The sequence below is a fragment of the Ambystoma mexicanum genome, chromosome 12 (assembly GCF_040938575.1).
Source record: "Ambystoma mexicanum isolate Mex_15411 chromosome 12, UKY_AmexF1_1, whole genome shotgun sequence".
Classification (NCBI taxonomy): Eukaryota; Metazoa; Chordata; class Amphibia; order Caudata; family Ambystomatidae; genus Ambystoma; species Ambystoma mexicanum.
Genome location: NC_090936.1, coordinates 575,756,415 through 575,783,860, shown reverse-complemented (window position 1 = coordinate 575,783,860; position 27,446 = coordinate 575,756,415). Strand labels below are relative to the sequence as shown.

At 45.0% G+C, this 27,446-nt stretch overlaps 1 protein-coding gene across 1 annotated transcript in view; it reads left to right on the top strand.

The window, feature by feature from the left end:
* The window catches only part of LOC138513804 (zinc finger protein 692-like), a 529,021-nt gene that overhangs the window by 142,463 nt on the left and 359,112 nt on the right, over nucleotides 1–27,446 (top strand). The window contains exons 4-5 of the mRNA XM_069628903.1: nucleotides 14,545–15,414; nucleotides 17,300–17,342. Of these exons, the coding sequence (XP_069485004.1) occupies nucleotides 14,545–15,414; nucleotides 17,300–17,342 (913 nt within the window). The remainder of the gene's footprint in view (nucleotides 1–14,544; nucleotides 15,415–17,299; nucleotides 17,343–27,446) is intronic.

The following is a 27,446-nucleotide window of genomic DNA, read 5'->3' as shown; positions in this document are numbered from 1 at the left end:
GGTACCTGGGTGTGTTATCTACCCCTGTTTGTACTTGCGCTTCTTGCATCGTTTTTATTGTACCGTGTGAGTTGCCCATTGTCACCATCATCATTGCACCATTTGGTACTGCGTTAGCACAGACTCGAAGACCCACCTGGCACAGGCAGAAAATCAAAAGGAGGAACACCACAGCTGGCATCAAAAATTTCACAGTTGTTCCAAGCCATGAGGGGACCCAGGAGAAGATGTTATCGAACCATGTACTATCTTCTGCTCCGCCTTCCATCTTCATTTTTTCTCCTAGGTTGTGGACTGCTTCGATCACATGGGACAGGGAGCCGTTCTCTGCGTCTTCAGAAGGTACGAAAGTGCAGCAGGCACTTCCTATTTTTCGGCAAACACCGCCGTCCATCGCCGTCAACAGGTCCAGGACATACCTGTTTTGCATGGTCATCAGTCGCAAGGCTCTTAGTTCGACTTTTATTATGTTAAAACCTTCTTCAGTGTCGTTTGCCAGCTGAATTAATTCCCAACGGGTTATCTGGAGCCATTTTGCGCTAGCCCTTGCTTGGACACTTGATACAAGCGAGGCAAAAAATGTTTCTGCTGAGCTGAATAATCAATATTTGTCTGGGATCTGAGCCAATAGTTCTGATGACGCCTTTGATATATAGTTTGATGCTCGTCTGTTACGGGTCAGCACCTCTCCCTTGCTTCCAGAAGACAGGACATAGATTTGTGACTCTGAAGTTGGTTGAGCCACACTTTGCTGCATGCGCTCCTGTGTCCTTTTGCTCCCATCGATGTGGCTTTCTGGTATTACCATTAGAGCTGAGTGCAGAGTGGCCATTGAGCAGCTGCCACTCCATGACGGGGGGAGGTGTAGGTATGCCTGGTTGCCGCATACCCAATATGTGTCCATAAGGGCCGCAGTCCATTTTCTTAGATCTGGGATGGTGAGGGTCTTGTTACAGCTTTTGTTTGTTCCCATGGGGGCTCTCCCTTCTCCTTTAAAACACAGTTCATAGTCTATTTCACTCTGCAGCTGAAAGGCTTTTCGATGGGCGTAACCCAAGTTAACTTTGAAATGTGTTCCTTCCATACGGGTGTGCACGTTTCTTCTATCCATTGCAATTTCTCCGGTGCCACACCCCTCAGTGCTTCAGCTTTACACATTACTTCCTCGTTCTTCCACTTGTTATCAGAAAAAAGTGTCCCTCCAATTACAAAAACCGGTTCTTGCAGACATACAACCCCTGATGGTTTTGGGTAGCACGTTTTCTCGTTCTGTAGCATTTGAAAAGTCACTTCATGTGCCTGGAAGGTGTTCCTAATTCTGCATAACGTGAGATGAAGGAGACATTGGGCGTCTATAATTGGCAACTCTTTGGGTAACAGTACTTTGGGTGTACCTGATGCGTGAGGGATGAGGGAGAAAACATAACAGCTCTCGTTTGTTGTTTGTTTAGCTGTGGCACTCATGTCTGCATACCACTTATTCGTTTGGTGGGGGTGTCATGGGTCTTCCATCTTATCTAGGCCTAGCCCATAGTACTCATCATACTTCCTCCTCCCTGCTTCCCTCTTCCGTCTGTTATTCTTGTTCCTTTGGCGCTTCCCAGCCTCCTGAACGAAGGGCAAAACAGACCCCCCTTTCCCCTTCCCGCCCCCCTTCACCCAGTCATCATATAATCTTTCATGTGTTGCTTTCATTTTTTGATTGTCTATGGCCATGGGGGCAGGTTGGCTGGTGGGGGTGTTATATAACCAGGATATGGCAGAGGGGTTTCGGTCGTTTAAGCTGTGAGCATTGTAATTAGACATCTCAGGTGGGGACAGTGTGTTATTTTGCCTTTTACCCTTTGGCCCTCCATCTTGTGAGATGACAACATTGGATGGCGTAGTATAGTAGCCCCACACAAGTTTAGTTCCGTCCCATACCAAGAAATCACCTTCCCTTGTATTGGCCCTTGTAGTTGTATTGGGCCCAGTAGTGCTGTTAATCCCTCCCCCCTCGTTCATCTCGATAGAGATGAACGCTACAAACCAATATGTAACCAGACCAAACATTAGCATAAAAAACAACGTGATGCATACAGATAATCCACACTCATACGAATATCTGCATCTCTCATGTACTAATTCTCTCATTCTACTAATTTTATCCGTTGCAGGCTGCCCGTTAGATGCCATGGAAGCTCCTGTTTTGAGATATAAAAGTGCATTAAGTGCATGCATGTAAACATTTTGCTAGCACCATCAGTGCCAATACATATTTGACGGGGAATGGAAGCGGGTGGGGATACGGGGATGGGTATCCACAGACAAGGGTTTATACAGGCCATAATTTGGTCATTTCATTAATTATATACAAATCAACAAGATAAAAAGAGAAAACACATTTCTTTTTTTTTTTTTTTTTTAAGTATCCTTATCAGTTATTCTCTTATTCAAGTCCAGTATCAACACATACGCACAAATTCATATTCAGACATTTTGCTCAGTTGCATCGTTTGCTGTTGTCTGTGCCTCCTCATCTACCTCCTCTTGTACGTTGCTATATGCCTTCCGTACGTCGGTCAAGTGCACCCAGTACCTCAAGCCTTTGACCTTTACCGCCGTGGGCGTGCAAAATATTACTTCGTATGGGCCATGGAATCGTGGTGCATTCCACCGACGCACAAAGCTTCTGACATAAATCCAGTCGCCTGGCATTAGCTGTAGCTGTTGCCCTGGCTCCGTGACAGCGCCTGTTACATTTCCCTCTTCTCTAGTGAAGGGTGGGGAGAGTTGCTTTGATATTACGCGCGCTGCCCTTGTCAATTTCCTTAAATAATCTGTGAACTCATCTCCCAATATCGCGGCGCTTCTGTGAGCGTCTGTGTTCGCGCAGTGGCGAGTGTGCTGTGTTCATCCGTCTCCCAGTCACGATCTCGTGCGGGGACAAATGGTGGTCTTTGCTTGGCTGGTTTCTTAATTCAAATAGCGCAAGGGGTAGGCAGTAAATCCAATTCTTCTTTAATGAGAAGCATAGTTTTGATAACCTGCCCTTCAACAGTCCGTTCATCTTTTCCACTACGCCATTACTTTGAGGATGATAAATTGAACATAATTTATGTTTTATTCCCAATAATGTAGTGACTTCCTTAAAAAGCTCATTCACAAAATGAGTGCCGTTGTCTGAGCGAATCACGTCACAAATTCCCCAGCGTGGGAATACTTCCCTTACTAGGAACTTGGCGGCGCTCTTGGCATCCGGTCGTGCGCAAGGTCCTGCTTCCACCCACCTTGAAAATGGGCACACAACCACGATCATGTACCGTGCGCCATTACACCTTTCCCCCATGTCTACGTAATCTATATGTAGTTCCTTGAATGGGCCAATGGGTTTAGGAATTGTGCCCCGGAGAGTGCGTAATGTCATTCCTGAATTGTATATTTGGCATGTTGTACATTCCATTGCCAATCGAGACACATGCTCCTGGAGACAGGGCACGAACCATTCTTCCTGTATTTTTGCTGCGATGTGCTGTTTGGTGTTATGTGCAGGGAAGTGTAGCTGTTGAAATGCAATCTCTAATAGCTGTATTGGCATTACCACTTTCCCCGAGTTATTTTGCCGCCACAGCAGGTCTGTTCCTGACTTGCTGCACCCTCGCTTTGTCCACATTAATTTTTCCTCTGCACTGGCTCCTTCCTGCAATTCTATTATTTGTGGTATGGGCATCATATTATATCCTTCTGGGGGCTCGTCGTTTCTCTTGTTCTTAAGCATGTACTCACCTGTGTCATTTTTCTGAAAATAGGAAGCCTCCTTGGCGGCAGCGTCCACTGCCGCATTTCCTAAAGACACAACATCTGTGTTGGACGTATGTGCTTGGCACTTTACTATTGCTACTGCAGTGGGGTTTTGCAGGGCCTCAATTAACTCTTTCAACAATTCTGCATGCTGTACTGGTGTTCCGTCTGCCCGCCTAAATCCCCTACGCCCCCATCTTGCCAGTCCTCCATGTACTGTCGTTGTCATGTAAGCTGAGTCTGTGTATATTGTCACTGCACAACCCTTTGCTGCATGTAGCGCTTCTATGAGCGCAATCAGTTCTGCTGCCTGTGCGGAGTAATGTGATGGGAGGCGGTATTGTGCCAGTGTTTCATACTCACCGTCTTCTAACCTCACTACTGCCATGCCAACGTGTTTTTCTCCCGTGTCCACGTCAATTGATGCGGACCCATCCACAAAGTACACTTCCCCCTCGCTTAGAGCGTTCTCACACACCACTGTCTCCTCCCCTCTTTCTCCTGTGTAGGTTGCGCAATCGTGGTTCTGCATGTCTTCGAGCGTGCACGCTTCTGTAATGAATGTGGCGGGGTTCACTGTCTTGCATCTTACTATATGGATGGTGGCACTGGACAATATAATCTCGTAGGCGGTCGCCCGCTATGTGGTCAGTGTGCTTTTTGATCTTTCTAATATTGCAAATAATGAATGTTCCACAAACAATGTCACCGGGCAACCCATTACTATGGTGGCACTTTTCTCAATCGCGAACGCGGCTGCCGCGAGTGATTGCTCGCACGCGAAATGGCCCTGCATCACGGCATCTAAAGTACCACTATAGTAAGCCAATGGCTTGTGTCCTAAGGACGTTTTTTGTGTCAGGACTGCTGTCATCAGTGTTTCTTTGCAGTGTGAGAATAGGTAAAACTCGCGTCCATAATCAGGGTTTGCGAGTACTGGGGCGCTTGAAATCAAATCTTTTAATGTTTGGAAAGAGGAACTCATCTCTTCCGTCCATTCCATCTTCCTGTTCTCCTGTTGGGCCACCTTTAATGCTTGTAATAGGGCCTGGTGTATGCCGCATAATCTAATATCCATGCTCGGCAGTAATTGCACATTCCCAAAAATTTCTGCATGTCTTTTACTGTTGTGGGTTCTCTTACTGATCTTATGGTTTCTACTCTGTCTGGTATTATTCTTTTCCCATCTCTTGAAATCAGCTGTCCTAGGTACAGGACCTCTGTCAGACAGTATTGTAGCTTTCCCTTGTCCACTTTGTACCCCTTGTTGGCCAGCAAAGTCAGTAATGTTATGGAATCTGTTCTGCATTTCTCTTGGTTTTGTGCGCAGACTAGTAAATCGTCTACGTACTGAATAATGGTGCTCTCAACTGATAGGTTTCCTAGGTCTTCATGTAATACGCGATTGAAGATGCTCGGGCTCTCGCAGTAACCCTGTGGTAATCTGCAATGTTCATATCTTTTACCCCCCAGTGTGAAGGCGGTAAGGTATCTACTCTCTTCAGCCAGGGGTATGGAGAAAAATGCGTTTTTCAAATCTACTACTGTGAAATGTGATGCCTCTTTCGGGATGCTGCATAGTATTGATGCAGGGTTCGGGACTAGAGGGAACTCCTTCTGAATTACATCAATGAGGGGGCGTAAGTCCTGTATCATCCTCCAAGACCCCCCTTTTGCTTTTTTGATTGGATAAATACAGTTGTTACATGGGGAGTTTGAAGGCACTATTATCCCTTGTGCTAGTAGGGCATTTATTGTCTCTTTTATCCCTTCTTCAGCTTCACGAGACAAAGGATACTGTTTAACTCGCGGTAAAATTGCTCCTTGCTTTAGCTTTATTACCACAGGCTGTACTCCATGCAACAGTCCCACATCATGGGGGCCTGTTGTCCATAAGTTGTTTGGTACGAGCCTCATGTCGTCATCAAAAAATGACGGTGGTGCTCCTACCACTGTCATCAATTGGACGGGGGTCTCCCTTGCTTGTATTAAAATATCACAGGGCATCGCTATTTCCATTACTATCTCACCATCCCCTTCCGTGTCTGAAAAGAGATCCTCATCTGTTACCTCTCGTAGGGCGATGTTGGCGTTTGTGCACAGCACTGTGCGCCACTCACACCCTTCCTCGTCCACTCCAATTACAGCGATCCTCTTTGCTGACACTTGTACAGCGTGCAAGTCTAATGATACCACTGATCCTGGTGCTGTGTTGGGACATACTATGGGGTGGAAGAGGAACTCCGCCGGAATCCTCCAGTCCATGCTTCTTAGCTCGGGAATTATGAGGGCCAGAGTCTTCAGCCCTTTGATAAACATTTCCTCATTTTGTGGCAGCCCTCGTATTTCCTGTGTGGTTGTGTAGGCTTGCACTACCAACATTGCACGCAAGGGGCATATCCCGGGTGTAGAACACACTATCCCTCTCTCGGTAAATGATATGGTCATGTTAAGTTTGCTTAGGAGATCCCTCCCTAATAAATTTATGGGTGAATGCTCATAATACAGTAAGGGTGCCTTTACAGTTTTACCCCCTACTGTTACATCCAATGCTTCTGTGTAAGGAACTTCAATTACAGCCCCAGAGAACCCCTGCGTCTCTAACTTCCTGTTAGATAACGGGAATCGGCCCTCTCTGATACATGATTTCTCCGCTCCCGAATCTACCATGAATATAAACTGCTTGTCTCCTATCTGCGCCCCTACCAATGGTTCCTCTGCTGCATTGTAGGTGGTGGATAGAACTGGACACGCAAGTGTTCTCTGTGGGCTGTCCTATGTGGGGTATCTCATCGCCCCTCCTTCATTAAAGACACTCCCTGAAACCACTGACATGCCGCTATAAGGTGCTGGCGCGGGGGCCCCGTTTGCGGTTGTCGCGAAAGGGTTACCTGGCGTGTATTGCATACTGTCATTGTTTTGTGGGTGGTTCTGTGTCCTATACTGGTGTCCCTGCTGCTGGCCCGTGGTACCCTGGCCGGGGTTTCTTAGTTGCTGCTGTCCCATTGGGAGACCATATGGGCTCCCTGGGTGTGGATGACCATAATTCTCCTCCTCCTGGAACCCATTGTGTTGTCTACTTCTGCACTCCCTGGAGTAATGCCCCCATCGTCCACAGTTCCAGCAACTCCCCTGGGGGCCCCTGGGACCCTGCCATCCGTTTCCTCCCATTCCCCCGTACCCCTGTCCGCCTCCTCTCCGGCCCCTGTACCCACCGCGTCCCCCTCGAGGGGTCCACTCTTGCCACTGCGGGCTTCCACCTTGCTCCTGCTCAGTCCACTGCCGTTGTGCTGTTCCCGCCCAATTAGTTGCCACCCTTCCTTGGAGTGCTATCAGCCCCTCCTCCTCATCATCTCCCTCTCTACTGTGTGGGAGCGCGGCTACTGCTGCTGCAACCTTCACTAGCTTTGACTGTACTAACTTCGCCTCGTCTGCCAATCTTTTCTGCGCCACCTCCTTCTCCCTCTCCTTGATTCGTTTACAATGGTGTACTATTATGCTCTGAATTTCTGGCCATCCCTTTGCTTCAATACCTGCTATCTTGTCAAGCGCCTTCTGCACTTCCTTTGGGAGCCCTCTCTTTATAATAAAATAAAATAAAGATGTCGATTGATACCAGGGCGTGCCCGTTTCTGCTCTCCACATCTCTTGGACCCGAAAAATGTAATCCATAGCCTCCTCCCCGTCATTCATTGTACACTGCATCACTGACTGTAAGTCCGGTGTGTCTGGGAATGTTTCGCGTAAGGCATCCCACACCCTGGCACGCACTGTGTTAAAGGATGCCCCATCATGGCGGTCACAGTCTAACGTTACTCCCGGGAAACCGGCTTTTACCCATACTCTTTCAGCCTGATCGCCTACTGCTGACACGAGCAGACTTTTCACATCTCCTATAGCTAGGGGTACCCCAGCAGTATGTTTCTCAAAGGCATATATCCACTTACTTGCCCCTCCTGATAACGGGGGCAATAGCTTTAATAAATTGGCTTTATCCATCTGCGCCCATGGGATATAATTGGGCCTCCCTCCTCCCCTGTGTATCAACGGGAGCTGTAGCTTTCCTTTCGTCGTCCCATCCGGGCCCGTTTTGGCTGCTGATGTTCCCAGTGATGCCATTTTCCCCACTCTGTTCCTTAATCGCCCCGTCCATTCATCGTCCAGTGTTCTCATTGAACACGTACCTTCCTCCCCCTCGCTTCCCCCTCCCATCGCCATACTCAACCTGTCGCTTTCTTCTAACTCGTCCCTTATATCACACAGCAATTCCTCTCTAATTCCCCCAAGCCTTTCTTCGTTTACAACATCTCCCTCTCTGGACCCTACTTCTATTATTTGCGTTGGTTCTTCCTCAATTCTGAACAGGATCTCGCCCTTTTTCCACCCCTCTTCGGGCTTTCTATGTTCACCTGGTGCTCTGGACGTACGCCCTGATCTAGTTGCATCTAGTGCTGTTCGTTCGCATATGTCTTTTATCCTTGAGAGCTCATCTTTTGCTATCGACAGTCTTGACTCTAAATCATCTGTGAGCTTCTCTATATCTACCCTTTGTGTGCCTGCCTGGGCTCGCTCCCTCGTGCTTTCATATGGCGGAGGTGCCGTGGGCCGGTGGGGTGCAGTATCTTTCGGGGGAGGTATGTAAGTGGGGTCACTGTACCCCTCTGCGGGCACAGGCTTCTTTAATATCGGGTACAAACTTATTACCTCTACTGGTGGCGCTACACTTGACACTTCTTTGACATCTTTCTGTATCAGTAGTGGATTGTCTGTGGTGGATGGGAGATCAGGATTTAATGCTGGTGTTTTAGGCGGTGGTATCTCTTCAAATAACCTCCAAAGATCTAATATTTCCCTCCTGTTTTGCAGCTGCTTTCCTTTGTATTTTAGAAAAATGCATGTGGCCACCGTATCCAGAACACTTATCAAATGACCCTCCCTCGGGCCAAATCTGAGGTAACCCCTCCCCCTTGAGCTCGGTCACCCATTGGTCGTGATATTTTTTAATCCGCTCCGCGTATCCCGGGAGATTCTTACAAATATGTGATAAGGGTGTTTCAGCCCCCATCTCTGTGCCCTCCTAGTGCTGGTGTGTCTCCGTGTGTTTGCAACTACAATGTAAATGTAGTATCAATGTTATTCTTTATATTTTACTTCGCATTCAATGTTGGCTCCCTTTGTGCTCCCCTCCTCCCTGACTGCACAATACAGAACTGGCCGTACACAATGTCTATTCTGTTCTCTTTGGGGGGCACATACAAGAGCAATCCATCCCTTATTTTGACAACGTCAGCCTGGAAATCAAAAAGGTACTCACTCACTTCACTATATTGACGTTATCTGAAAAGGGAAAAAAGTTTTATCCGACCACACTTATCATGACCATTTAACTATTATGCATTTATAACCGCTTCACACATTCACAACATCAAAATCTCTTCTAGCACATACGAGGTGCACACACCTCTTGGCACCACTCAATTCACCATTCAAGCTGCCCTCCCTTTCCTCCCTAGCCGGCTGTCCCTGTTCGTCTTATTTGAATATCTAGATGCGCATATATATATAGATATTAACCTGCTTTCCCCCCTTCTAATAGGACTCTTTTTCTCTTACTGTCTCCCTAAGTTTGTGCTAATCACAGTTCTTTATTCTCCCCCCTACCCTTAAAGAAAGGAAAAAAGTAATAGCGGTCACTAATGTACTCTGTGTCCCCTTTTGCTGAACACTTTTATTTTATACTCCACTTCTTCATATATTCCCAGTACTAGTCAAGATAGCACTATGCGGCGCCGCCTTCCACCCCCTTTCGGAGCTAGGTTCCCGTCACTTTTATCTCTTATTCACCTCTTGATCCTAATGGCCATATGCAAAGAAAAAGCAAGGAAAATTTAAGATGATCCTTAGTAGATCTGCGTACCCCCTCTTCGTTTCCTGTCCTACACTTCTCTCCCCGCTCCCTTTAAAATCGCTCGCACTCAGTACTCACGTGCCCGTCTTGAACCGATAGTCTCCGAAACTGGGTCCGTCCAGGCAGTGTCGCCGTCAGCTCAACAGTCAGCCCCGGCTCCGGCGAGCGGTACTCAAAGGGGATTTTTCAACCGGGATCCCGTACCCCCCTCTCTATTGAGTGCGCACTTCTTAGTGTACCGGTCGCCGTTGGCGGGCAGCCTCCCGGAGCCGGCTCGCCGTGCGTATCCCTTTTCGACCGGAGATTCTCGTGCCAAAAGGGGACGGTTATAAGGAGTTAGGAAGAAATAAAAATCACGCTATCGGGGTCACCACTGAAAGCAAGCGTCCCCAAACAGCACGATCCTCCCCGCAATGAGAGACAATGAAGGACTCTCCCAAAATGGGAATAAGGCCAAGACAGAGTGCGGGTGAGCGTAAATGGGAGTTTATCAATCAGAATTGGGCATGCAAAGAACTCTGCAAACTCCGAGAGCGCTCTGTCTGACAATAGCAAAGACAGGCGTATATATTTACAAAAAACGTCATCAAAACCTACATACTATAGGGGGCACAAGTTCATTGGGATTGGGTGGCGACGACTAACTATAGGTGCTGCTGCGGCGTGGTTGGTCTTGGCTGAAGGACGTCATTGGTCACCCTCGTGGGTTGGGCTGGGCCTGGCAGGTCGGCTTGAGTTCATCCGGGCGGTGTTGGTGTGGCAATGCTGCCTGTGGCAGAGATGAATGCCTTTCCTGACTTACTTGCCCTCGGCCATGCACACCGCAGTCATTCAGTCATTTACAGTGTTATTCTCTTTAGTAAATCTTCCAATAGGTTATTTTATAGGTTAATGCAACACAGGAGGAATGCACCTTGTGAGGGGTCTGGAGGTAATACATCGAGGCCTGGTTACCCGTGTCCTGCTGACCGGGGCCATAGGTCGAGGGGCTAAGCTTCAGGGCCTGGGACGGGTGGTACAGGTCTTTCTGTCTTGTTAGAAGTTGTTATGGATGTTCCGCTGTGTGTTGTCAAAGTGTTGGGTGTCCTGATTGCACAGGGCCATAAGTCTAAGACGGTCCGGTGGGTTGTGGGGTTTACGAGGGGGCGCGGGAGTTTAGATAAAGGTTCACTGCTGTGCTGTAAATAATGCAGGTGGCTGGCCGCGGCCTTGGGTGCTGCAGTGGGGCTACAAATCTTTGAAGCGGCTCCAGTCTGGTCGGGGGAGGTGGGATAGCGCAGAGCGGGCCTCTGTTCTCATGTCTTGGCAGCCTTCGCAGGGTGGGAGGGGGATACATCGAGGCCTTGTACGCATTCACAAAGGTATCTCCCTCGTGTGTTGCTGAATGTAGGTAAAGACATCGCAAACATTTGAACACTTTCTATAATACTTATTTAAAATCACTTCAAAACATGCATTTAACCTTTGCTGCATGTGTCTCGATTATACCCAGTCCGAGCACCATATTTGTACATTATATTCTAGCAGCTTCAGTGTTTAGTTACATGCATATACATTCGCAGTAAATGAGGTAGTAGTTGGATCAGTGGAGTACATAGAAAACGACCCGCCACTGTACGTGACGGTGGTGGCACATAAGGGGCTTAGACATACACACATGATAAGTGCATTCTCGCGCATCCTCTACATGAGTTCATAGTATAGTTGCATTCGCTTTCTCGTGTACTCTAGCAGCATTAGCTTAGTTATGGCGCAAAACCATGGGAGGTAGGTTGCCCAGTGATACACGCAACAAACAGATCCCTGGAGCATTCCTTTATTATTAGCATCCACCTGTAATGGTGTGAGCTCGCCATTGCTTATATCATGGGAGCATGCTCTCTCATTTTAATACAATCTACAGGCGTTTGTAATATGAGAGATTTTGTGGAAGAAAGCATACTTTGCAAGAGGTCTTGACATTAATATATACATATATATAAAGACTGTCTGTCATCAGATGACCATTTTACCGTTCTTCTCATTATTCAGGCCTGCTGGCCGGGTCATGCTGATAGTGATAATACACTGCGGGAGGTGAACTGTTACAATGTCAGCGTATTGCGCTAGCTCATGTCCGTCTTGTTCGTGGGAACGTGCTCGCAGCGGATCTGCCAGGGTGCTGCGGCAACAGGGATGTGACTCTCCAAGGGTGGGGGCCGCGCTACAGTGCGCTGAGCTCACACCATCTTTACCGGGCAAAAAATGGTTTCTGGGCCTAGCTAAACTTGTGTGGCAACCAATACGTGTGGGCACTCGATACGTGTGGGCAATGTCTCCAGCGGGTGAGCCCTCCACCACCTGTGCCCGGGTGGCACGAGGGAACGCCCAATGAGCCATAGCCCTCACCTGGGGAGAAAACGCAGGCGAGAGGGGTCTCCTGGACCAGTCCTCCCCTACATCCCCAAGGTCCTCTACATCTTTGCTAACGTACCAGTCTGGCCCGGGAAGCAATACTTTAAGAGGCTCCACTCGGAGTGCGCCCAATTTCTCTGGCACTCTGGTTCGGTCCGCAAGAAGTGGCAACACATGACTTTACCCTATGATAAAGGGTAGCTCACAGCCCTAGACCTCCATCTGTACTGGAACGCGGCACAGGCCCAACACGCCACCCATTGGTACACGTTCCAGAATCCGCCCCCGCATGTAAAACTCGAGAAACTGGCTGGGGTTGGGACCAACATCATGACCTTATTACAGCACCGCACATTCCAAACAGACGCCCAGGCCGACCCGGTGGCCACCACGATCAGTGCTTGGAATAGTATTCTGTGCCCGAGCAAGAGCAACACCCATACTATAAGTGGCTTCCCATATGGCAATTTCCCGGACTCCCCCCCTCACCTCCTCCCCCCACACGCCCAACACCGGGAAAATCTGGGCTATCGAGCCCTAACTGACCTCTTCCCCGATGGTACGTTTGTTACCCTTCAAACATGGCGACCAGAACACTCTGCTCGAGGTGCTACAGTACTACAGGCTTAGAGCAGCGGTACGAGCTAGGTGGCCCTCATACCCAGACGAACCCCCAGACTCACCTGAACGCCAATATATAGCAAACTCCGCAGGCGGCAGGGGCATAATATCCACTTTGTACAAAATGCAGCTGTAGAAAACAGTGGACACGTCTCTCAAACCATGAGAAGCATGGGCTAGGGAGCTCGAAACGGAAATAACTGATGAAATGTGGAGCAAAATGTGTGCACACACGCGCAAAGTCTCCCTTAGCGCCAGATTCTGCTGCATACAATTCAAACTCAACAGGCTTCATTACACGCCGTACAAAGTAGCGAAATTTACACGCACCCCGATTCACACATCCCCGACATGCAAATCCAGTGAAGCAGATCACATACACATTCTCTGGTCCTGCGCTGTGCTAAACATGTTTTGGGTGGCCGTGGCGGAGGTTCTCTCCGAAATAATTGGTTCCCCGGTGGATCTGGACCCACTAGCCCTGTTGTTTGGTATCTGGGTTGGGGAAAATGTAAGGAAAATGTCTACATTCTTAAATATAAGTGCCATCGTTGCCAAAAGATGTATATTGCAATGCTGGAAGCGCCATAACCTCCCCGCCCCCACCCTCATGATGTGGCTGAAAGCCCTTACCTGGGTACAAATGTGTGAAGAAGAATACATCGGATCCCTACCAATGTCATCACTCCCCAAAAACGTGTGGTCAGAATTCTGTAGCTACCTGAACAATAGAGACGAAGTGGAATGGAGGTCTACCCCCCCACCAGCACAGCCCAACATACCATGTGAAGTGTGACTCTCCTTCCTTGTTTTCTTTTCACGCCTCTCCAGGCCGTCAACCGCCCCTACCTGGGATGTCGGATATAATCACGTTGTACTGCCTTTGAATGATGTTATGTTGCTTGCTTATTGCTGTGTAATCTCTGCTGTGCCTGTCTTAACTTTCTGCCAATAAACAAAATGTTTTTTTAAAAAAAAGGACAGACTGGATTCCATTGTTTCTTTTTCATCAGAAATCTGCAGAAACATTCGAATTAGCCAGGAGCCATGAGAGAGACTTTCACATTTCCTTTGTTCAAACATTGACGTACAACGCTGCTAACCATGAATTATCCTGACAAATGAAAAATATTAGTGAGTTGTGGAGTAATTATAGGCTTCTGCTTTGTAGCGTGTTCTCAGACAAATGCATTATTATTTCAATTGCATATATTAATGCATTCAACAGCATACACCTGTGGCCCTCGCGTTACTCCCAGAACATTTCAGTAGCTGCATTTGCTTACTCTGGCATCCTCACTAGCTTACACAACTCTACACATTTGATCTCTCAAGGTTCTGCAACTATTGTAAATAAAATCTCAGCTACCAAAGATGGCAGTCACGTTTCACAACCGGATGTTAATTGCAATCTGTTAGCTGTTCAGTAGTGGCTAACTGGTGTCTGGCGTTCAAATTGCACATCAGAAAGAGACGAAAACTTGTGGCTTTAATGTAATCCTGAAAAGGTGGCAACAGTAATTGGGTCCTTTTGTTCGAGATTTCAATAGTGCTTTGATTGACATGGGCCGTGATGAATTTGCAGGACCTTAGCAAGCAACAACTAGTCACCATGGCATGACTGTAACAGTGTATTTGTGCGTGATTAGCATTTAGATACTGCAGTTTGTCTTTTGATCATGTATTGTTTCGTTAAAACGCTTACAGAATGAGCAGACGGGTATGAATGGAAGTTACAGGCGTATGGTTGAGTTTCACACTCCTTCCACTTGCTCTCGATTCTCATTTTTATATTTCTTTGTGTATTTTGTTCCTGACATCTGTCTTTTGTCTGGTTTCAGAGCAGCTTGGTGTGGACATATTGCCTGGCCGTTTTTTTGTCAGTGGTGATGCACTGCAACAGCTTGTCGTACTTTGCCATGATCATAGCCAAGACTGTGGATTTATTCCCAACCTCAAGCTACGGACACCACTAGAGAGAAAAGGTCTCGCCCGAGCATTGCTCTGGCAGTGTCTCGCTGGGCACAAATTCTCCTGGTCCCTCTCGCTTTCTACCAACCATGAGGATATCCCACATACCCATCCAAGGACTGCCAGTGTTTCAGAAAGGGCAGATGCTGAGGTCTCTCCTAGGAAGCGAAGTCCCTGTGGCACCAAAAGAATACAGCCAGTGCAGAGCTCACGGAGGCTGAGATGTGCAGGCAGCTCTAAGCAACCTGCAGCAATGGAAGGGCTGACAATCGGTGAAAGGACAGAGGCTTCCAATGTATTTCAGAGCACTCTCAATGCCAACTGGAGCCATAAGGAGAGGCAAGAAGTGTCTGAAGAGGTCACAGCTGACCCAAATGATTCTTCTGATGACAATCTATGCAGTTCTTCTGAAGCCAGTGAAGACATGTATTGTGGCTCACAGACTACTGATGGTGGGCATTTGATTAAAAGGGCAACCAGTAGATGCCAATGGGCAATATTTGACGTGGCTTCACCAAGGAAAAAACGGAGAACTGCTGAGCCTCAGGGGCCTACCCAACGCCGATCCATGGTTTTGGAAGGAGAAACTACACATAGTTCTAACTCCTCAGAGAGGGTGCTATCTGGAGAGCAAGCTCCCTGCTCTGAACCTTCTCCAAAAGACTGCTCATCATTTCAAGCTCTGAGTCTGGAGGCAGATGATTTGCCAGCTATGCCAGGATTTGACATAACTCATGAAGGTGAGTGGGCTTTTATGTGAACTAGATCTGGGAGTGTGGAACTAGGCAGTTGATTGATGGCACTTTAAATTACAATGCATCATTATTTCTTAAGTTAAATGTACCCTAGATTGTGGCTGACAGCCAAAGTGATTGTTTTCAAAATAAATCCTGTCAAACTCTATTTCCCTAGTCTGAGTGGCCTTAATGCAGCTCACTATCATGCACCAACCCATTCACTTAGCAGGCTACAAGAATTTTCGACACAAATTTCAATCTGCCATCATGGTTCTTGTGAAAGATCAGTGTGTTCTTACTGTGGGATCCAAGATCGTCCACCATACAGTAGGGTAAACTATAGTGTAAAGGGCCAAGGCTTATAAAGGACACATTCTGTTAATGTTAAAGGTATTTGTACTGCGCACCATCACCAACGGAATTGGTCCCCAGGTGGATCTGCAAACAAGAAGTTGGGAATGGGTAAATCGGGTTAAGAGGGTGTGGGAAAGTGAGAAAGTGATGTGCTGTTGACAGCTTCGGTTCGGTTTTCACTGCTTGGTGAGCTTTGGTGTGAATATTGGACCAATGTGAGACCTTGTGTGCTGTTGGTATGTTTATGTGTTTGTTTGTTGTTGCAGTGTGGTGAAGGGCATGCGGTTTGCTGGGTGAGAAGATGTTTGTGTGGATTTTCGTGTGAGTTAGGTATGCAGAGATTTGAGCATAGGGTTAGTGGGTTATATGTCTCTTAGTCTTTGTTTCTTGTTTTTGTGTATCCAGTTGTTCTATAGGTAGGCATATTTTCCACTTTTTCATTCCTGTCCGTCTAATTGTCATCAGTGACGGCGTGGCACGTTCCCAGCTTTGTTGTTTGAACTTAGTGTAATAGGTAGGGGTGTGTCTTGTCTCCCAGTCTGGTACTGGTGCTGTATTTAGCAATCACCCACTCCCTTGCTATCTATTTCCTGTTGGTGGTCCATTGTTGCCTGTGCGTAGTTTGTAGGCCAAGGTGTTATTGATATATCATCCGTGCTCTTCCATCCCAACCTATCTCAGATCTTTCTTTGGTATCGTTCTAACATATCTATCCGTCAATTGGTAAGTTGATATGCCTTAGATGATTCTTCCTTACCTTCTGTTTATGGGCGGAAAATTAAGGGGAATTGGGAGGATCGGTTTCTTCTCTCAGCGTTGTTTAAACTGTGTATATGCCCCCATGGGAGTCCTTTAGTTATGTGGTGAAGAGCCAGGATTTGAGGAGTTTTCTGAATAGGATGTGATTTCTTGTGTTACATATGTTATTTGGACGCTCGTTCTAGGTTTTTTGGGCAAGGTAAGAGAAAGAAGAGCCTCCGAAAATGTCGCTGCTTGATCTGAGCTTCCTTGTAGGGCGGTGTAGGTTTAATTTGTTTCTTAGGAACTCTGCGCCTTGGTCTTGGATTGCGTGGATTATGACAGTATAAAGATCACAGAGTAACCTTTGGTTTGCCAAACCACAAAGATCGGACTCTTTGTATATGCTTTAGTCTAGCTGATAATTTAGGCACATGATGCGGTTTTGTATTTGGGAGGGGAAAATCCTTTGCCAACCTGGTGGCCGTTAGGAGCAGAGAGGAAGGTGCAGGCGCCATAAGGTACGTTTGTGGGTGGGGGGGATTACATATTTTTTTTAAAATGTGGACATGGGGGGAGGGGAAAAATTGCGGCGGGGTGCCAATAATATTCATTCCTTTTGACAGTTTTAGTTTCACACTTTCTTTTTCCTTCTTGACCTAGCTTGTTAGTTGGGTATGCCAGCCACATGCACTTATGACAAAGCCAGTTAAACCATGGAAGTTTCTCTGGCTGCTGAATGTGACCCTTTAGTAAGATGTTCTGTTTTTGATAACCCTGTCTTTCTTTTTGGCAGGTGTACAGGGTGAAAGTATGCCTGGTATTCCCGACAAGAATAGGTATGTCACTTTCTTTTTTTTGCAGTAGTGCTTTTAAGGGGGAAAAGTAGGAACATGAAGTTGTGAAAAACTGTTTGGATCAGAAAAAGTTGACAGTGAGAAACACGTGGATAGGAGACTTGCAAGTTGGAGATGATGCATATCAGGACCTCTGCTTTGCGTTCCCGTTGAGCAGCAGTAGTACTGTTAATCAAGTGATCATAAAGGGCTTAGTCGACTACCATTATGTGCGTTGGCTAAAATGCAGCCTGCCAGCCGAAGTCATTCATATCCAGGGACAGTGAATGTTGTGGTCTTTTATCATCGTTCTCTGATTCTTCATATGAGGAGGGATGTCTTGAATGACCTTAGCGAATGGCATACCCATTATTTAGATTTTCAGTGTCATGGGTGTGAAAGTGAAGCTAGCCATTCTGGATTTTTTGGAGAGGGGGTTGAGGGATCGGACTACCCCATTGTCATGTCTGCTGCTTTTGCAGAATGCTTTTAAAAATAAAATAAAAATGCTCCATCATTGAATTCTTTATAATGCCATAAAATGTACAGCAAATCAGGTTTGTGCTTTTGGCACCATTGGCATCAATCGAGGATCCTGGCGACTGTGGAAACACTGTGCACAGCCTGTCTCCCGTGCCTTAGTTGGCTCTTGTTGGATATGAGCAGGGTCTAGATTTCATTTCTGTCCAAGTTAATCTCGAACTTTTGTTGCAGTCTGTACTAAGTACAAGATTTTGGGAGGAAGAACCGCACATGGCGTTTGCTCCCCTGTTCCCTTGTGCATTATTTTAAAACACACTAGCTAACAATGCCACTCGGTGGTTTGCAGGAGGTCTCAAAGGATGATCACCCCTTAAGGAAGCTCACTATTTGAGAAATAACTCCTTCTTTCTTTGGCAGCTATCTAAATACTGGCTGTAATGACAGGCAGGCAGTGATATAATATGCTAAGTGCAGCCTCATATACCAAGTGGAGCCATCTTATGCCAAGATAAGTGCCACATGCCATGTATGGTCCTCATATTCATGCCACAGCCTCACAAGCCAAAGTCCTCTGATCATACCAATTGCATCTGTAATCGCACATGTAGGTGATCTCATTTTGAGAAGTTGAGTAAAATGAGGACCATGTACCAAGGTGACCTGATTCACTGCCCCCAATTTACCTAGTAGAAAGCATTCCTACCATGCCATTTTTAGTTTTAGACCAACACACACGTATGATCCGAAATGTTTGTTTGTGTTTAATAAAGCTTACATGCAAATCCCCCAAACCACATAATAAATCAGTGAACACATATTTAAACAATCTTTATAAAAAACCTGTTGGCTAAAGTAGGTCTGATTTATTGTGATGGTATACAGTATGAACACAGTGACTAGCAGCAAACACGTATTTCACTGAACTACCTAAAGTTTCTAAATATACAAATGTACATAGAGGGAAGTGCTTTGCGCAGTGTCGCACACAAGGCGTAACATGTAACACTTAAGCAGGCTTTGGACATAGAGGCGACACACACTCTCTCTACCTCTAGTGCCCCCACACCCCTTCCCCTGTGCCCTTTACATAGAAATATTGATCACTGCACAATTATACTTCTGGTAAGTGCTATTTTGGAATATGCTGTTTAATTTCTTTAGGCCAAAGAACAACACATGCACTTCACTTTTTCAGGAACTACTTGTAGATTTGGTAGCTCATATGTCATAATTTTCAAAATAGGAGTGTGGCCAAACAGAATTCCTAAAGCAGAATGGTTTATTTCAGCCAACCGTGTTTTTTCACTGAGCAATGAATCGCCATTTTCCATCTTGGTACGAGGGCCATTAGACCAGGGGCTGCAGAGGCAGTGTTATGTTTCCACTTGGAATTAATTGTATCTGTATATTTATTCCACAAGTATGCCCTCCCTTTGGCTGTAATGAAAGGTAAAGCATTCTCCTATTTACATTTGAGTTCACGCTGCAGTTCAACTATGATGATCCAGTTCAGCAATTCTGCATTTATTCATCGGCCACCTATTAATGTGTCTTTTGGATCTTTGCTTGAACTTAAATGCTGCAGATTGTGCTTCTTCAAGGTAATATATTGCAGGTTCACTTCCACCACTTGCAGTCTTCTACCACAGTTACTTGGGGCCGATGCTCTGGATTTGGCCAAACGTGTATCTGAGTCAGATTGATGTCTCTTCCTTTCTGTAACCTCCTACATTTATCCCACTATGTTCCCATAAAACTAAGTACATAGACATCACACAAAACATGAATACATACCAAACTCCTTAAATGGAGGCAGTTCATTTTGACCTGATTTGCATATCATGTACCAGATACCTACCCAAAGCAAAACAAACACTAGCATCTTCCGCTTGCATCAGATAAAATATGCCACCCAGCATTGTCAAAAATTGCATAGTTTTAATATGGGTGTTAAAAAATGGCTCCGAGGTACAAAATGCTATGTGCAGAAAAATAGCATATGGATGTTCGATTCAAAAGACATATTATCACAGATAGAGACATTGGAATGTTGCTTATTCTAGGCTTGAGTATATAGGGATAGTGACAAATGATGAAAGCTCATTCATTTTATTAATTTCCTGGCTAAGCTATTAGATGCCAGGTACATAATGAGCACTTCACATGTGGTAAATGCGCTTTGACGGTCGTTTTTCTACCCTCAGAAAATATAAACTTATTAGCTTGATAATCTTCCACAGCCTGCTTAAATAATAAACTAGTATTCCCATTTATCAATATTGGTTCAGAATAAAAGTGGTGTTAGCCAAGTCTCCAGTGATTTATTGACAAAACTAAGCCACCAAATGCTCTGTGCTTTCTCAGGTTGTAGGATATCATTAAGCTCAATATGATGAAATGACATCTTTCTTTAGCCCATATCTTTAACCATAAATAGGCAGGAGAGAACTTAAAATATGAGAAATGGGAATCCTATTAGTTTCTCAATATAAAAGCTCTTCTGCCGTGGTCAATGCTACCTCTAACAAGCCTTTTAGGAACTTCTTTTCTATTATTGCGAGAGTGCTAAGCTTGTTAATAGCCCCAACCACAGCCCCATAATGACCAATTCCCATTAATTTATATCATAAACTTTGTGATCACTGGCCTGACCGATTGACCACAATAGGCAGTTTAAAAAAGTAGGCTACCCATATTACATTGTTTCATCCTATTTCCCACCCATTTGATTTGGGTATGCCAAGACTTATTAGCAAATCTAATACCTAGGTAGTCAATGTTTTTTAAACTTTTGTTAGAGCTTCTGAGCGTGAAGCGCCGGCGCAAAGTGAGAGGAGGCAATTGAGTCAGTGTAAGGCAGTATATGGCTCTCTGCTTGGTAAGATTTAAATCTAATTAACAACTGTTAAACTGCTTTGCCCTCTTGAAGACTGTCAGACTTCCTCCACACAGCAGCCCAGAATGAACATGTGTTATGCATATGCTTTGCGGAGCAAAGGTTTGGAGGTGGCTCCTACCTTAAACAGCGTACCAGCTGCTTACAGGTTGTCCAGCGCGAATGATGGTTCTGGTAGCTCTGTTAGTAGGAATTTGGCCAACTTAGCTCACCCTGGCAGCGGGGCTGCAAAAACATTTTATTTCTGATCTCTCTCTCCAACTGTCTTCTCCAGCAAATAATAAATCAGCTTTTGCAGCTTAAAGACCCCCAAAATGACGACTTTCTTTCCTAAGCACATTTTACAATACTACCCATTTAAGGCTGGTTGAAGGGGTGATGATGGAAGAGGTTTGGGACGAGGAATTAATAATGGGATCTCAAGAAGTAGAATGTATGTCTAAACGGGAGAGGAACCAGAAAGTTTCGAATCAAGTGTTAGAAACTTGAACCCCTTTAATTGACAGTGACGCTCAATTGGAAATGGTTAACACCAACAGGGAAGAGAGTCTATTGACTGTGATGCAGACCACACGTAAGAGTGTCAGCAGGTTTTGAATGCGTTGTGAAAGGCCCAATGTATAATGTCCAAGGTGGCTGGATTGCATCTGAAACCACAAAACGAGCAACCGACTAATCAGTAATTGGAAGTATCCCTCTCAGCATCTCCGAAGTTATATCTGGATTCCTCCTCAGGTTTTGATGATTCTTTCTTAGACTGTTCTGGGCGACCACCTTCTGTCACTCAAAGATATTGTCCAGCGGATATGAACAATATCCACTCGACTCAAAGGAATGATCCTATTGATATGCATAGTTCGCAAAAGTCAGTTCTGACTTTCAATTTTGCTCTAATAACCTTAGTAAAATTATATGAATTGATTAATGCAAAGATTAATGAGCAAGCTTTAACAATAGCTCACTTGGCGCCCAAGTTCTCTTTTATTGAAGGATATAGAACAGCTGATCAGCAATATGCTAGAGTTAGGGCTAAAAGCCTGTCAAAATAAAGCCACAAAATATAAATAAAGGGTTTAAAAAAAGAAAAAAATATAGAACCGCGTTGGACAAGGGAGATGCTCGTAGATGAATTATAGGATCAGGGAATTACCTAAAAGTACCCAATTGAAACCAATAATTAATTTGGAACCTCTTGATGGTTCCCCTTTTAGACTCTGTCCATTCACCCCAAGGAACATTTTCTACTTCCGAAGGAGCCGAGATACTTGACGATGATCAACTGCTTCAAATGTCCTCTCATGCTATGAACGAGGATGTAGTGGATCAAGCTAATTATCCTATTTTTTGCCAAAGGACAAAGCCCTGACAAGCAAGGAAAAAAATCAAAGAACCAAAAGATGATTCCTGAGCAGAATGATTGTGGTTCTCTCAGATGTTTGCGGGGGTTAACTGCACCTAAAAAGTCTAAAGTTTCCTCGTGATTCCACCACAAAAAAAAAGCTATTGCAAAAAGATTAGGCCCAAGGAGATGTAGGTGAGACTAAATAGGAAGCCTGCTATCGAAGAGCAGCATGAAATGGAGGCTTTGATGGAGTTGTCTCAATATACAGTGGAGTCTACAGTTGTTTCGGCAGCCCAAGCAACTGTTGATATGGCAAGCAATGTGCCGAAAGTTACACGAATACAGCCTACTATAGGAACAAATAAAAATTGAACCTCCTTTGAATGTGGGGAGCAAATTCTTGACATTGGAACACAAAAGAATGGGTTTGACTCAAGTTGAGGGCTCGAGAGAATAATCGGTCCCCCCAGTCGTCAGTCAAACAAAAAAGCAAAGATTTGTATAGATGTTTATTATTGGAAAGGTTGCCTGTGTCAAATGAAGCTACAATTTTGAATCATGTCAATGTGTTTAAACTAATTAGTACTGTGCCTATTTGCGTTATATTCGGTCAACTGATATTGATCAGGTAGAATTGTGTTCGGCGTTTCAGTTGGATCAAGTCCTTCTACACATTAAATTGAAAACGATAACACATTTTCTTTTGGAGGTAGTTCCTCTCTTCCAATGGGTTATGATATAAGGGACATTGACAGAATAACATTTTTGGAGTCCATGTCTAGAAGGTATGATATCTCAGTTGAGGATATTAGCTATGACCACCACTACCCCCTAAAGGTGATGCAATTTTATGACACACGGGAGAGTAGAAAGGTCTTGATAACCCAACAGTGCGTCTAAGAGAAAACACTTGGTCGTGGTTGCCTGTGGTACTTACAAATACTGAGTGTCATAATTAGCTAAACAGACTAGATGAACTGAGATAACAATTCCCTCGTGGAACACCAGAGGATTTGTCCATATATTTCAACCTAATAATCTGGTTTTGCATGAAAAGGATGTGGTCCTTTTGCAAGAGACCTGGCTCACATCAGAGCGGGTTATTGATGGTTTTAGAGTTGTATTGTCTCCTGCTCTTAAGGGCCAGAAGAGAAGACCGTCCTCTGGATTGCTTACTGTGGTGAGAAATGGTAGTGGTTTTTCCCTTCAAGGATGGATGATGCCGAACCCTTTTATGCAGCTATCCAAGCTTGGATAGATGGTAAATAGCAAATGGGGGACTTCATCATTAGTGAATGTATATTGAAATATAGCTGACATCTCAACAAGTGAATTTCTGGAGGTTTTAACTGAAACAATTGATATATGCCTTCAAAGTCCGAACATCTTGCCATTATTATGGGAGGGTATTACAATCTCACCTGCTCAGAGTTAGATATAGATCTCACAGGTCAGAAGGTGGTTCGATTTCAAACAAGGAGCAGGGCTTGTAAGCTGGTCTCCCTGACAGACACTAGAGACTTACTTCTTGTAAATGGTGCTGTAAAAGGAGACAACCCGGCCAAATTGACCTGGAAGAGAGATAATCAGGTTGCAATTAATATATATATATTTTTTCATGTAGCATTTTCCTGTATATTTTGGATCTGTCCGTTTCTTTCACCTCTGATAGTGATCGTGCGATTTCGAACCAGGTGGTCAGAGGTCTCCTCAAGTAGAACGACCGCTTATTACTCACCTAGGCTAGAAATCACCATGGGTAGAAATCGAATGAAATGGCATGTATTTAATATGATTAGATCTAATGGAATCTGGCTGGTAGGGATGTATACTGAAATCCTACAGTCCTATACTATGCAGCCTGAAAATCGACACAGGCACATTTATGATCACATTATTGTAGAAAAAAAAGAACCTCAAGGATACAATTGAGGAGGCTTCCCTCGAATAATATGTGTTTATTGTAAGGAAAGTAAGAGACTAAGGCTCAATTACAAAAATTGGTTGAGAAACTACAAAGCCAGCATGATGCAAAAAGACGCAGAGAGTATGTTGGTGGCTTTGGCCTCTAAAAATGCAGGGGAAATTTAGAGACTCCTCGGTGTGTTGCTACTCTGAAGGAACCTGCTTTGTTTTACCCTGAAGGATTTTTATCAACCCGGCACTGCAAGCTGCTTCTGGGCTCTTGCCGGCATCTCTGCGCTTCCTCGAGGAGGCGGGGCCACATTTGACACGTGATCAATCACGTGACCTAGGACGCCTTTTAAACTCCGAGTCTGCCGCCCGAGCGGTGTGTGTTGCTACTCTGACGGAACCTGCTTCGTTTACCCTGAAGGATTTTTATCAACCCGGCACTGCAAGCTGCTTCTGGGCTCTTGCCGGCATCTCTGCGCTTCCTGGAGGAGGCGTGGCTACATTTGCCACGTGATCAATCACGTGACCTAGGGCGCCGTTTAAACTCTGAGGCTACCGCCCTTGCAGTGTTAAGCCTGACTGGGGTAAAGGCCGGTGACTGTTCAGCGACTGTTTGGCGCTGATTCCGTGCAACACGCCGATAGGGCTGAGATCTCTGAAACACATGTGAGCCCATATTATCCTGTTTGATTAGTTTTTTGTCTTGGTGCAGTTACACGGTCATTTGAAGAGAAAACAAAATACTCTTAGAGTGTCTTTATTCAATTGCTTAAATTTATATACGTGGAAGAGTTTTTTTGTCCTGTGGCTGAGACCATTTGCCAGTTTTCTGTCTTAAATTAATCATGAAACGTGGCACTTTTTCTCACATCAGGAATGCCAAATGTAACTGCTGCGCATTGCACAAATGATGTAAATTCAGTGCATAGTCCAGTTGTTTCCACAAAAAGGAAATCCCGACTAAGTTCCACTCCATGTATAGGCATTATGAAACCGAAACCTAAAAGTAGAGCTGAACTGTTATTAGGCATGGACATTCGGCCATTTTGTCAAGAAGTAAGCCATGTTGAGCCTGATCATTTAAATACTGGGAACATTTCAATAATAACAATTGACTGTGTTGATAGAACAAATGTGGCAGCTATAACTGTATCAAAGTCTGGTGTGACGTGTGATGCCCCAGCTGGGGAAATGATAGAGCATGTCTCTTTGACCAGTTCTATGGTTACCTTTGCAAAAGAAAATGTTTCACTAACAGATAGTATCTTGTTAAACAATGTTCTAACTGGTCCTGTTGCACTACCTGTAGATACTTTAACTACGTCTTCTATGACTGCAGATGATGTTTCAAATCCTATTTTGCGCCCCCTATCCCCTGTTGGTGACATGGCGGTAATTGATCTTGAAACAAATGCTTCGTGTTTTTCAACTCATATCATGTCTGAAAATCTATCTAAATCGCCAATCTTGTTCACCAATTTAAGTGCTGTTAATTCAGTGGACAAATTATCATTTATTTCGCCGACTCCACGGAGAATGGGGTGCTCGTCTGCTGTTGCTTAAGGGGTAGTTGACACTCATAGTGTAAATATCGGTATTGCCCTGACTTTATTGAATACGGCTATACTTGCCTTGGCCAAGATGTTCGAGGTCTTAGCAAATAAGGCCGATTTACATTCGGAACAGCTAAATCAGCTTCTGACTGGCCAACTCACTGTATCAAGCAAGCTTGAAACTTTGAGTGTCGCTCAAAATCCCCCTATTACGAAAACCTCATGTGGCTCCCAAACTTCAACTCTGTTTGAAGCAACAGCACAGTGTTTTCAGCCTATTCCTTCCTATTACCGATCCACTACATGCAGTTAATGAGGTTGTAGAGGGTCTCTATCAGAAACCAAATTACTCCGTTTTTGATGGCATTCACACAAATGTTTTTGATGGGTCATCAAAGGCGGGCTCAACAAAAAATCTCCAGATAAAAAAATCTAAAAACATCAAAGGCGTTGCTAAACGCCCCACCCAAATTAAAGCCTTCGTAAATAAAATTTCATCTAGTGCTACTACCTCTAAATAAATTGCAAAAAATATCGCCTTCAGTCGCACGCAAAGACGACTAAAACTGCGCCAGCCTTCCTGCTGTCACGGCATGTAGCCCTTTAAATGATTTTGATAAAAGTTGCGTCTTAAGTGTCTAAACTTCCTTCCAAAACGCAAACAGCAGATGGTTTTTCCTTCATTCCTCCTGTGGTTTCTGGCGATGCTGAACGTCACAAAGAAATAAGGCATGCTGTTGATGAGTACCTGACGTCCAAATCTGCTGCTAAAAAGCTGTCTTTTGCTCCATCAGAAATTGTTAAAATGTACGAGCCTTCTGCTCCCATTGTACAGAAAGTACTCGCAACACAGGCCCAGGTCTCAAATAACATTGACACAAGACAGTCAGAATCACATATTCAACAGCAGGCCTCAATTGACATAGAAAAATTAATTCAATCCACACTTACCAAGTTTTTTGTAGCTTCTGGCACCTCTCAAAGAAATGAGTCTAGGTCTTTGCATGAAGCGCCCAACGATATGCCTAAATTTTCAAAATTAAGATCTCAAAATGGGCGCGTTGGGCGTCCGGCAGTTCACTCTGTCTTTTAGTTGCAAGATGTTGCCTGCGAAGCAATATAGCTTAAATCGTGCCTCTGTCCTGGCAATATTTAGTGACATGCCTGAGCTAGATGACATTGGCACCATTGATATTATGCTGGTGGAGTTTTTGGATAATTCAAATCATTTGTCTGTGATCCTTTGGATAAATTCAAGAGTGGTGGTAAATGCAATCTGGGCTGTCAGGTCCCAGCCATCGGATCTTGGGTTTAATCTGTTACCAGGCTCTGCCCCCTCAGATTGCTTAGTAGGCAAACAAATGGACATGTATGCAAAACAACACATGACTAAAAATCAAGGTGTTCCTGTATACATACCGAATGGTAATTCTAGCATAAACCAGGGCTAGTATACGAAATCACTGGCGTCACCCATGTCTCTGATTAGCTGGAACTCGAGGGGGCACAACCACTTGTTGAATAACCAGGGTCTTCATCTCTTAGATTATGATGTTATCCTAATTCAAGAATCTTGGTTGATTAGAACTCCCTCATGGAATAACCATGATGTCCTCCTGATTCCTGCTGTCAAGGGCTCTTCGGGGCGTCCTGCCTCTGGTTTGTTAATGGCTGTAAAGCAATCGTCATCTTTAAAGGTTGTACCTTGGTTTTCGCCAAACTCTTTCTTGCAAATGACGAGAATTGTGGGAACACATTTTTCTTGTGCAGCCATAAATCTCTATTGGAATCCGTTGCGGATTTCGGATGATAGTTTTATGGCCTCTGTGAATAAAGCAATTGATATTGCCATTCTTGATGGAGAGTCACATGCCATCATTTTGGCAGGTGATCTAAATCTGCATTGTTTGGATCCGCAT